Here is a 12,621-nt window from a genome sequence, read left to right on the forward strand (position 1 = left end):
GCTGAGCCCCGGCCCCGCCTTCCTAGTAGTGCTTTCTCTAGTCTCATTTTCCTTCTAAGGACCAGCCTCTCCCACTTCAGACAAGCCCCCCATAGGGCCTTCCCACACAGCAGTGGTTTCCACACGGAAGGATACCCATACCCCACTCACCCTTCTCTGATGTGTTGGGAGACCGGTCAGTGGGCAAGATGGGTTTTGTTGCTACGACTGAGGGCCCATGCTGTGAATAGGTATGTCAGGGGGTGATAGAATAGCCCAGATGGAGTCTAACCTGCAGCTGAGACATGGTGGGTGGGCGGAGCTAACACCTGTACTTCAGCTCTCCTGAACCCTGGCATCAGCATGGCCCTGTGGTCAGGACAGGACACAGTTGACTCAACAGTGACCAAGCAAATAGTTTAACAGTGGGATTGATTGTATGGACAGAACCTAGCTATGCGTTGGCTTATTTGAAAGGCCACTGCCCCACGGAAGGAAGTAAAAAAAAAAACAAAACCCGTTGCCATCAAGTAAATTCTGACTCATAGCGACCCTACAGGACAGAGTAGAACTGCCCTATAGGGTTTCCGAGGCTATAATCTTTACAGAAGCAGACTGCCACATCTTTTTCCTGCACAGCAGCTGGTAGGTTCAAACTGCCTGTCTTTCAGTTAGCAGCTGCGTGCTTAACCACTGCGCCACCAGGGCTCCTTGGGATGAAATAGCACCTAGTCATTTCCTTCCAAACGGACCTGGGCCCATCCCAGAGGTGGAGGAGGAAAGGAGAGGGGGATAGGCATAATTGAAATGATGTAACAGGCTCATTGCTCGGCTCTGGGACCACATGAATCCAGAGAATTCAGACCCCTGCTACCCCACCAAGCCCCCAGCCCCACTGCCAACCTCATGTGCTCCCCGGCGTCTCCCCTTGGTGGGGGATCTCCTGAAACTGGGCCAGGGTGCTGGCATCCGCTTGGCCTTCCTGGCAGCCCAGCCTGGGCAGGCTTCAAAGGCAGCCACCGCAGCCTTCACTCTCTGGCCACGGGCACTGGGGGGCGCCACGCAGGTGGCCCCCACTCGCAGGTTCAGCCCAGTGAGCCACCTGAGGAGGAAAGAGAGCTGGGGACCCACTGTGCCCACTGGCTGAGAGCTTTCCTGGGGGCAGTGTGGCCAGTGGGTGAGAGCAGAATCTGGGGAGAATCCTGCCTCTGCTGCTCGCCAATCACGTGACCTTGATGGTAATAGTAATGATAACAATAATAGTAATAATCAGCTCCAGAGTGCTTATGACGGACCTAGCACTGTTCAAATCCATTTATATATGCTAACTAAATTTCCACCACCTGTCTATTTGTTATACTGTGGTGGCTTGTCTGTTGCTAGGATGCTGGAAGCTATGGCACTGGTATTTCAAATACCAGCGGGGTCACCCATGGTGGACAGGTTTCAGCGGAGCTTCCAGACTAAGACAGACTAGGAAGAACTGGTGATCTGCTTCTGAAAATTAGACAACGAAAACCTTATGGATCACAAGAATATTGTCTAATCTAATGCTGGCTGATGAGCCCCCTAGGTTGGAAGGCATTCATAATACACAGTGGCCACAACAATGGACTCAAACATACCAACAATGGTGAAGACGGAGCGGGGCTGGGCAATGCTTCATTCTAGTGTACATGGGGTCACCATGAGTCAGAGCCAACTCTATGACAACTAACAACAACTTAGTTTAATTCCTACAGCCACCATCATGAGGTAGATACCATAATCATCCCCCTTTTCGCAGATGAGGAAACGGGCAGAGACGTCAGGTGGCTTGCCCAAAGTCAGCTGCCATTAAATACAGAGCGGGGATCTGAGCCCAGGGTGGCCTGACTGGGGGTCTTGTTGCTCAGTGGATGAAAGTGACGTAGAGTGCCTGCTATACTAGGTGAACACTAGTCTCCCCCTACTGGGCAGGGCAGGTATCATTCCCACTTTACAGATACGGGAATCGAGGCTCAGAGAAGGGCAGCTGACCGCTAGCTCTGGTAGCATCCCCGTTCCCTAGCTGCTGGGCCAGGCGGCAGACAGGTGCCCCAGGGAGCTGGTGGAGGCGTGACTGAGAGCAATAGGTGGGGGGAGGGGGGTGAAGTTCTCTGGGCTGGGGGTCCAGCTCGGGGGCGCCCACCTGTGCAGCGGGAGCAGCTGGCAGTTGCAGTGGAAGGGGTTGCCGCTGAGGTCGATGAGCTCCAGCCGCATGAGCGTGGGCAGGGCAGGCAGGGTCTGCAGCTGGTTCTCCTGCAGGTGCAGGCTCTGGAGCCCGTGCCCCAGGCCCTCAAAGGCCCTGGGAGAAACCTGCAGGAAGCATATTCCACAGCCTTGGTAGGAGATCCCACCAGGCTGGCCCTACCCCATGCTCCCCGAGCCGAGGGGCAGCTGAAGAGCCCAAGGTGGCCCAGGGAGGCTGGGGCAGCACTGAGGTCAGAACCCAGGTTGGTCTGATGCCAGAGTCACCTGGACACCCAGTTTAGAGCTCTTTCTGCTCTGCCGAAACTTGTCTCTTCCCCCATAGTGCAAAGCTCGTTGGGGGCTCCAGCCCTGCCCTCAATGTGTACAAACAGCAGCAACCCCATGGACCCAAGTTCCCCCCAACCATTCCCAGCAGACCTCTCCCCACAAGCCAGACCTCTCGCCGTGTGGCACTGGGTTCAGCTGGGTCTATCGCCCCCCCTTGAGCTCCCTGCGGGCAGGGGCAGGTCTGGCTTATCTCAGGGTCCCCATGCCCAGCACTGGGCCTGGCACTGAGGGGGCAGCAAGTATCTGTCAAGTGAATGTCCCTGCGTGTGGCCTCGTGCCCCCCACCTGCTCCAGGCTGCTGCTGTTCAGGAAGAGTTGCTGCAGGGACCGGGCCACAGGACGGAAGGCCCCGTCGTGCAGGGCCCTGAGCGGGTTCCCTGAGAGCTGCAGCTCCACCAGGGCGGGCAGCCCCTCCAAGGCCCTGGTGGGCACCTCTCGCAGCTGGTTCCTGTCCAGGTACAGCTTCTCCAACTCCAGAGCTGGGCCCAGCGCCCCCGGAGACACTTGGGTGATGCGGTTCCCACTCAGGTAGAGCCAGCGCAGGGCCCGTGCCCCCAACAGGTCCCCAGGCGCCAGGCATTCCACAGTGTTGTCCTGTAGGTGCAGGGAGAAGAGGCTGGGCAGGGCGTGCAGGGCGGCCCCCGGTACCTCCAGAAAGCGGTTGCGCTCCAGGTACAGGTACCCAAGGAGGGGAGCCCCTTCAAGAGCAGCTGCGCTGAGGCCCGAGAGCTGGTTGTCAGAGAGGTAGAGGTAGACCAGGCGGCCCAGCCCCGCCAAGGCACCTGCCTCCAGTTTGGCAATGTGGCAGTGCTGTAGGTACAGGGACACCAGGTGGCCCAGGCCAAGGAAGGCCGCTCGGGGGACCGAGGGGAAGTGGTTCCTCCGCAGGTCCAGGAGCTGGGTGTTGTTGGGGAAACCAATGGGCACAGCCCGCAGGCCGTGGCCCTCACAGCTGCTGTGCCGGGATTCAGAGGCGCAGGTGCAGGGGCGTGGGCAGGGCTGGGCCACTCCCTCGTTCTCCTGGGGGGCACGTGTTGGGGCGTGGGGCCGGGCGGCCAGCAGCTCCTCCTCCTCCTCCTCCATGCTGTTTCCCAGGCAGCGCAGGACCGAGGGCCACAAGGCATCCAGGGCCTCCCCGCGCAGCCGCCGGGGTCCCCTGCACGCGCCGTCTGCCTGCACGTGCGCCCGTGCCAGCCACTCAAGCAGTGGCTGGGCCTGGCAGCCGCACCACAGCGGGTTCCCCTGCAGCTGCAGCCAACGCAGCTGGCCTGGGCCCTGCAGGGGGGGCAGCATGTCCAGCTGGTTCCCGCGGAGGTCCAAGGTGTGCAGGCGTGGGCAGTGGGCAAAAGCTCTTGGGCCCAGGGCCTGCAGTGCCCCATGGTCCAGCAGCAGCTCCCGCAGGCTGGGCAGCACCAGCTCGTCCTCCTCACCCACGTAGGTGAGTGGGTTGTGGCCCATTTCCAGTCGCACCAGGCCCTGAGCCTGGGATAGGGCCAGTCCAGGCAGGGCCTGTAGCTCGTTGTGGTGCAAGCTGAGCCGACGCAGAGCGGGCAGGCCGGCCAGGGCCTCAGGGGCCAGCACGCTGAGCCTGTTGTGGGACAGTTGCAGCCAGCGGACTCGCAGCAGCCCCTGGAAGACCATGGCCGGCAGGTAGACCAGGGCGTTGTGGGCCAGGTTCAATGTGGCCAGTGTACCCAGGGCCCCAAACGTCCCTGACCGCAGCTCTTCCAGCAGGTTTCCCTCTAGCTCCAGCCGCTGCAGCGAGCCCAGCCCATCCAGCGCTTCCTGAGGCAGTGTTCTCAGGCGGTTAGAGGCCAGGTTGAGGAGGAGCAGGCGGCCCAGGCCACGGAAGGCACCCTCGGCCACCAGCTCCACCTGACATCGCCGCAGGTCCAGATGTGTCAGGTAGGGGAGGGCCTGGAAGGCAGCTGGGGGGATCACCTTCAGCATGTTGCCTTGGAGGTCCAGCCGCTGGGTCAGCTGAGGGGTGAGGAGGGGCAAGGGGGTGCTGGGCGGCACAAGGACCACACCTGGCCCCCTCGCTAACCCCAGGCCTTTGCACACACTGTTCCCTCACCTGGAAGACTCCCCTCCCCTCCCCTTTTGCTCATTTATCCTGCTGATCTCAGCTTCCCTAACACCTCCTCCAGGAAGCCTTCCTCCCCAGCCACCTGGGCCTCCCCGCTGCAATGCTTTGCACACGGATTGTCAATGCCTGGTTACCTTCTCTGTCCCCACAAGCCCATGACTCCAGAGACCATTCCTTACCCTGATATATCCCCTGTTCCCTGCCACAGGGCCTGTAATTAATTCAGTATCTACCTGTTCCTGTCACACAGTAAGGATTTTGAATAGATCATCTCCCTGTTATTGGTTATTATTGTTACCCATTTTACAGATGTGAACACTGGGGCTCAGAGAGGTGAAGTGATTAGACAAAGTCTCCCAGCCACTAGTGCCTAGCCCAGGCTCCTGCCACTGCCCCCTCACTGCTGTCCCCAGCCCATGCTCCCTGCCCTGCTCACCTCGGGGATAGCGTCCGGCACCTCAGTGAGGTTCTGATGCCGGCAGGCAACATGTCGCCTGGAGTTGTCACAGATACAGATCTGTGGGCAGCGCTGGGCGGCTGTGCACCAAGCTGGGCCCAGCAGCAGCAGCAGTGGAAGCAGCAGCACCAAGGAGAAACGGGTGGAGGTCTGGGGCCTGGGAGAAGGAGGAAGGGTCGGTTGTACACAGAGATGGGGTCCCATGCCCTCCATTCACGGAGCCACAGCCACAGTGCCACTCCTGTCCCCAGAGTCCCTCAGACACCTTCCTCATTTGGCTGGGGAAGGCCTGTCACCCGCCCCTAAGCGGTGGAGTTCTATTATTAGCCTTATTTTACCCTTGAGGAAACCGAGGCTCAGACAGGCCACCGGCGAGCCCTTTGACTATCTGCCAAGTGGCTCAGTGAGGATTTGCTGAATGCGGGAATGCTGCTGGGGCTCAGGGCATGTGCCACGGCTGTGGTAAGGCTTCTGGTCCAGGGGTAGGCCTGGCCCCCCAGCGTGAGGTTGGTTGCAGAGAAGCAGCCATCCCCAGACAGATGCGGCCCTGGCTCCCTGGAAGCAGGGAGCATGATGGCACCCACCTCAAGGAGACAGCCTGGCAGTGGGAAAGAAGGGCCCAGGCCCAGAGTTGCAAGACAAGCCTGGGGGGCGTGGGGGCACAGGTGTTGTGGGGCCTGAAGTCCTTGAACAAGCCTTCATGACTGGTCAGAGCCACACTGACAGGGTGACCAGGGTGGCTCAGGCCTCTTTTCTCCTCTGTGTTTATTTCTCTGTGTTCTCCCCTTATCTTAGTACCATCCAGCTGGCCTGGACTGGGACAAGGGGAACTGAGGGAAAGGGTTGGGGCTGCGCTTTGGACTAATCCATCCACCTATCCAAACACCCATCCATCTGTCCATCCATCCATCTGTCCATCCATCCATCCATCCATCCATCCATCCATCCATCCATCCATCCATCCATCCACCCATCCAACCTTTCATCCAATCATCCATCCATCCACCCACACACCCATCCACCCACCCATCCATCCCCTACTGGACCCTTCCGTCTCACGACTACAGCCACTGCCCATCACTTCTTACAGGGTGACCACTGCCACCGTGGTTCTCCTGGCCTCCCCTATGCTCCACTTACCACCCATCAGCCAAAGGGACCTTTCCAAACTACAGATGGGACCATGGCAACCCCAATTAAAAATCCTCCAGCTTCTCCGCACTGCCTTTGGTGGAAAGTCTTGACTCCTTTATCTCCCGGCTGGAAATCTTCACCATGCACACAGCTTTGTCAGAACTCCCTCCTCGCTCACTGCCTGTGTTACCTCACTCTAGCTCTTCCCTCTGTTCCCAGAAAGGTCTCTGAGTAGCCCTTTCTGATCCTGGGTTGGGCTCCCACCCCTTAAACCTTCCCTATCTCCGCTCACTTGATTGTCACTGTCTGTTTTTGAGTGTCCTGTGGGCCTCAGGGTCCCCTGCCTTGGGCTAGTGGCCTTCTCCAGAGCCTGTGGTGAAGGCTGAGGCTCAGAGCAGCCAGCAAGGGGGCCCGTGGAGATAGATCCCTGAAGGGACAGCGTCAAGGGCTCAGATAGCTGCTGAGCTCTCAGAAAAGCCCCTGAAGGACTGGTCCATGGGAGCCCAGAGGAGCCCTGGGGAGACCTAGGAGGAGCACAGGCCCAGACAGGGCCCAGAGCCCCAGTCCCCCAGCCTCTCAGAGGCCCAGCGAGGGGTAGGGGCTCGCCTTGGCCACTTAGCTACTCTCGGCACCCCTTCCACCCCCAGGCCCCCAAGACTCACCCGTCCATGCCGCTGGCCTGCCAGCCTAGCTTGAGACGCAGCACAAGGGAAAGGTTGGCAGTGGTCCCAACTGGGGGCCTCCAGAGCCCCCCTCCCTAGCCCACAGGCCTGGCAGTGGGGACAGGGCTGAATGGAAGGCATTGTCACAGCTGGGGCTTCCTGAGACTGAGGTGAAGGAAGGGCGGGGAGCGGGTGGGAGCAGCGGCTGGAGTTCCAGGCCTCCTGCCCAGTGCCTGCTCAGGAAGGAGGCCCAGGCCTGAGGTCCTGGCCCAGGCAGCGAGAGTCCCTGGCTGGCCTGCAGGGAGGGGCCCCTAAGTGCTCGCCTGTGGTCAGCTGACCTGGGCACCCTCCCAGACTCTGTGTGGCCCTAGGCAGCAGCTGCCCCTCACCCAGCCTTGATATCCTGTTGTTAGGTGCCTTCGACTTGTTTTCAACTCAGAGACCCCATGTAACTGAGTAGAAGTGCCCCATAGTTTTCTAGGCTATAATCTTTATGGGAGCAGATTGCCAGGTTTTTCTCCCTCGGAGCCACTGAGTAGGTTTGAACTGCCAAGCTTTCCGTCAGCAGCCTAGTGCTTAACACCATAATGCCTTCCACCACTAGGGCTGATAATAGTAACTAGATGAAGGTGGGCACCTGGCACATAATAGGTGCTCTGGAACAGTTAACCCGTTCCTTTCTGTTTTTGCTTATGAAACTACATTTACAAGTCACAACAATGGACTCAAACATACCAGCAATCGTGGAGATGGAGCAGGACCCAGCAATATTTTCTGTTATACGTAAGATCGCCATGAGTCAGATCTGACTCAACAGCAAGTAACAACACAAATCTTCATACACTGTTTAACACCACCCTGGTGGCGCAGTGGTTAAAGTGCTCGGCTGTTTGAACCCACCAACCACTCTGCAGGAGAAAGATGTGGCAGTCTGCTTCTGTAAAGATTTATAGCCTTGGAAACCGTATGGGGCAGTTCTACTCTGTCCTGTAGGGTCACTATGAGCCGGAATCAACTAAACGGCAGTGGGTTTGACTTAGTTTTTTATGTTTTCTGCAAATTTACTTTTTTCACTCAACATCAGATTACAGTTGTGGATACCAAAGTCTGGGGATGCTCATTCCCTTATATAAAATGGTGTAGTATCTGCATATAAAGCTAGAGCTAGGGGCAGGGACTGTGAGGTGCCCACTGCACGTGTGCGCTCCGTCTGGCATTCTGCTTTCCACCCCGGTGGGGATGGGGGGAGCGGAGGACTTTGTTTTTCCGGGCCGCACCCTTCCCACGCAAGGAAGTGGCAGGACCCTCTGGGCAGCCCGCTGGCCATGGTGCTCACCGAGGGCCACCCGGCCTGGAAGGCCAGGGGCTGATCCGCAGAGCGGAGTTGGTGTTTAGAACACAGGCGACACTTTCTTAATTTCTTCTTTGTTAATGGAACTTTCTGGAATTTTTTTCCAAATATTTTCAGTCAGTGGTAGACTGTTTTGCATATGTGGAACCTGTGGATATGGAGGGCTGACTGTATTGGGATTTGTCCAAGTCGGTTCACGTCAGTCATTTATTTTTTACTGGTATAGTATTCTATTGAATAAATGTTTCAAATTCATTCATTAATTTTGACATTTCTGTTGCTTCCCATTTTTTGTCATTATAAACAATGTTGCAAAGAATATCCAAGTATGTATCTTCCTGGGCACATTTAAAAAAAAAAAGATTTCATATAAATGGAATCTTATGTGATTTTTTTGTGACTGGTTTCTTTCACTTAGGATAGTGTTTTCAAGGTTCATCCATGTTGTAGTATGTATGAGTACTTCATTCTTTTTGATTGCTAAATCATATTCCATTATAATAATACCCCATAATTTGTTTTTCCATTGTCCTGTTGATGGACATTTGTTTTTTTTCCTACTTTTTGGAAAAGTTGAATAATGCTATTGTGGGCAGTTTCTTATAATAAAATTTACACAGTACCCCAATCTATGGCCCAGCAATTCTGCTCCTAGATATTTACCAAAGAGAAATGAAAACATGTCCACATATCTGTTAGAATGTTCATAGCAGCTCTCTTTTTGCACACGTGCAACAGTTTCTCTGAAGTAGATGCTAAGAAATGGAATTTGGGATCACAGGTGATGTGCATTTTCAGCTTTTTTAGTATTTGTCAAATTGCTCTCTAAAGCATTAGTTTGACACTTAGTTTTGACACAGCAACGTCTAAAATGTGTAACAGATTCATCTCTTCCACAGTGTTACCTCTCTTAATGATTTGTGCCAGTCTGGTTTGAAGTGGTATCTCTGTGTCATTTTCTTTTGCATTTCCTTAATTACCAGTGTATTGGCTTTTCAGCTTTTCTGTGAATTGCCTGTTCATATCCTTTGCTCAATTTTCAACTGTGTTTTTTGTGACTGATAATCCTTGATTTTATGGTATATATGTTGCAATGTCTTTTTCTAGTCTATCACCTTGTCTTTTAACTTTTATGGGTTTTGGGTTGGGTTTTTTTTTTCTTTGCATTGTTTTTCCTTTTCCATTTTGAAATAGTCAAATTTCCTTTATGATTTGTGCTTTTCGTGTAAAAAAAAATGCTCTGTTTTATTTCCTCTTTTTAAAATATGGATCTTAGGTGCACAGGAACCCTGGTGGCGTAGTGGTTAAGAGCTCAGCTGCTAACCAAAAGGTCAGCAGTTCAAATCCACCAGGCGCTCCTTGGAAACCATATGGGGCAGTTCTACTCTGTCCTATAGGGTCACTATGAGTCGGAATTGACTCGACAGCAGCGGGTTTTTTTTGTTTTGTTTTGTTTATTTTGTTTTTTTAGGTACACAGACTTGGATCACTCCCAGCCTTTGTTCCCGACACCATCATAACTGGTCCCGGCACAAACCCTCTACAAGTCCTGTCCTGTCCCTTGCCTCCCACAGACCAACTCCATCCTGAATTCTGGGTTTATCATTCTTTTTATTGATGATATCATTATCACATACCTATGTATGCCTAAGCTTAGGTTTAGTTTGTTTTTGAATTAAGGTATCATACTGAGATTTTCTTCACTCAACATGTTAAGCATGTAGTGTAGTAATGGATTTTTTTTTAGAGAATATTTTGTTTTTGGCAAAAAGTTTACATAGTTTAAGTTAGGTTCCCATTTAACAATTTCCACATGAATTGATCAATGACATTAGTTTAATTTTCCACATGTCAACATTCTCTTTGTGTTCTGGTTGTTCCATTTCCAGTACTCTAGTTTCCCTCTCTCCTTATCTTTGCTTTGGATTAAATGTTGACCTTTTTGATTTATGCAGATGGCTTTTTAGTTGACCACCAATCTAAATATCCTTTATCTTGCGTCACTCTACTTTTCTGCTAAAAGGTGATCTCAGGGCATAGTTTTGGTTCCAGGTTTACAGAGCGTCTTAGGGCGATAGTCTCAGGGAGCCCTCTGGTCTCAGGTAGCCTTTTTAGTTATTTTCACTGTTGTATAATGTTACATCATGTATCCATTTTACATGTATCCATTTTCCCTATGTTTGCCTTCTGAGTTGTTTCTAGGTTTCTTTCTATCTTGAACAGTTCTGCTAGGCGCACCCAACCAGGCTTCCTGGTGTTTGTCTAGTCTAGGGTACATGCCTAGGAATGGAACTACTGGATTTTAGCCCTTTGAGTCCGTGGCTTGAACCCTTTAGGGGGTCCAGCCCTGTTCCAAGCTCAGGCATCTATGATCTTTGCAGCCCAGAATCATGGTCCCAAGGACCTGCAGCATGTATAATCTTAGGGTGGCTGTATCATTCTTGGGGAGCACTTAAGAGCCCTAGGGAGTTGTGTAAGCCTTTGTCTGGATGTGATGGTTAAAGTGTGTCAACTTGGCTGGACCATGATCCTCAGTGGTTTGGCAGTTATGATGTGGTTTGGCAGTTTTTAATGATACAATCACCTCCATAATGAGATCTGATAATGTGATCAGCCAGTTGAAAGGGAGTTTCCTTGGGGTGTGACCTGCATCCAGTATAGGTGGACTTTCTGGCAAGGCTCGCTGGCTTTTGCTCGCTCTGGATCCTGCAGCTGGCTTGTGTTCATCTGACCGCTGGTTCTTGGGATCTGAGCTAGCTGCTTACCTGCCAATCTTGGGATTCACTGGCCTGCACAGCCTGTAAGCCTTCTATCTGACCTTCCGATTTGGATTTGCCAGCACCTGCAGCTATGTTAGTCAGGAGAAGCCTCCAGCCCGACCCTCAAACTTGGGACTTTGCAGCCTCTACAACCATGTGAGTCATTTCCTTTATATGAATCTCTCTATATATTTATATGCTGCACTGGTTTTGCTTTTCTAGAGAACCCAGCCTAAGACACTGGGAGAATTCCAAAAGCTATATAGATTTCTCAGTGAGCAGCAAAGTTCACAGGCTCCCAAGGTCTTCCCGCAGCTAGAAGCTGGTCAGAAGTCATGACCTTGGGCTAATCTGAAAGTCTGAGGTGTGGCCCAGCAGTCAGAAACCTCCACTCCTGGGACCAACAGTGTGAAGGTCAAGGAGCCAGCTCTGCAAGATTGTCATCGTGAGGTTAAACGAGGTTGTTGATTCTCTTTAAAGGAGCCCTGGTGGCGTAGTGGTTAAGTGCTTGGCTGCTAATTGAAAGGTGGGTGGTTTGAATCCACCAGCAGCTGTATGGAAGAAAGATGTGGCAGTCGGCTTCCATAAATATTACAGCCTTGGAAACCCTGTGGGGCAATTGTACTCTGTTCTATATGAGTCGAGCAGACTCAATGGCAATGGGTTTTGGTTCTCTTTGCACTCTGAGCTGAAGCTTGTACCTTGGAGGAACAAGGGCCATGTAGCCTGGTGTGAAGAGCAGCCCGACCAGAGAACTCTGGACAGGCTCTTCCTCAGCTGAGAGCCTCCAGTTCTCCACCCGTCAGACTTCGCCTATGAGAACTCCTATTTGAACTTGAAGACCCAGTTATTGCATCCCTAACTAGTGAGGGACTTCCTGGCCTAACCGCCCACCGCCCTCACTCTAGCCACAACTGTTAGTCTCCTGCACCAGGCCAGGTGCTCCCAAGGCAGCACCTGCAACCCCAGACTCCGGCACAGGCCTGGCAGGGGGAGACCTTGGAGTTGGCTGGCCCACCATCTGCCTCCGCCTGTTCCACTTTGTAGCTCCAGGCATCCTCCACCTACCACCCAGCCAGAAAAGATGTTGACTAAGTGGCTCATATGGACCCAAGAAACAGTCTGGGTGTTGTGCCCTAAGAAACCTTAAAGGGACTCGCATGCCCATGGGGGAAACAGGCTCCCTGTGCACGCCAGCTCAGGTGGGAGGGGAGGGTCTACCAGGCCGTCCTCACACAAGTGACAGAAGTACGGAAGGATGCGAAGGGAGGAGACCCCAGCCTGGGCCATGCGGCCAGGCATCCTGCTGTGGTTTCCCAGCCAAGCCCAGCCCTGGGAAGTGACCTTGAGGCCAGGCCCAGGGGCTCCTGACTGCAGCTGGTAGGGCCTGTGGCAAAATCCAGGCAGTGGGTGGCCCAGCTGGATCCAGACCGAAGGGCACAAGGCAGGGGCCAAGGGCCCTGCAGCCCAGAGGTGGGGAGAAGGGTGAGCATGCAATGGAGAGCTGTCTACCCCTTCAGGAGCCACTGCCCCTCCTGGGCACCACCCTCCGAGCTGTGAAAGGGCAGCTGACCTGCCCACAAGTGAGGAAGATTTTGGGCTGCCCAGGGCCCCTTGTACAGGACAGACTG

General features: G+C 53.8%; 1 protein-coding gene across 1 annotated transcript; it reads right to left on the reverse strand.

The window, feature by feature from the left end:
• Positions 1-849: 849 nt before the first annotated feature.
• On the reverse strand, positions 850-5,978 carry CHADL (chondroadherin like). Its single transcript, XM_004374049.1, has 5 exons — positions 5,971-5,978; positions 5,064-5,241; positions 2,824-4,518; positions 2,150-2,316; positions 850-1,081 (listed from the first exon to the last, which is right to left on the reverse strand). The coding sequence occupies exons 1-5, from the start codon at positions 5,976-5,978 to the stop codon at positions 850-852; spliced, it is 2,280 nt and encodes a 759-aa protein (XP_004374106.1).
• Positions 5,979-12,621: the final 6,643 nt, after the last annotated feature.

Source organism: Trichechus manatus, unplaced genomic scaffold (assembly GCF_000243295.1).
Source record: "Trichechus manatus latirostris isolate Lorelei unplaced genomic scaffold, TriManLat1.0 scaffold00027, whole genome shotgun sequence".
NCBI lineage: Eukaryota > Metazoa > Chordata > Mammalia > Sirenia > Trichechidae > Trichechus > Trichechus manatus.

Coding starts and splice junctions, on each gene's coding strand:
- CHADL (XM_004374049.1), bottom strand. Junction 2,317..2,823: donor ACAGCAGCAGCCTGGAGCAG/GTGGGGGGCACG, acceptor TGCTTCCTGCAG/GTTTCTCCCAGGGCCTTTGA. Junction 1,082..2,149: donor CAGCTGCTCCCGCTGCACAG/GTGGGCGCCCCC, acceptor TTTCCTCCTCAG/GTGGCTCACTGGGCTGAACC.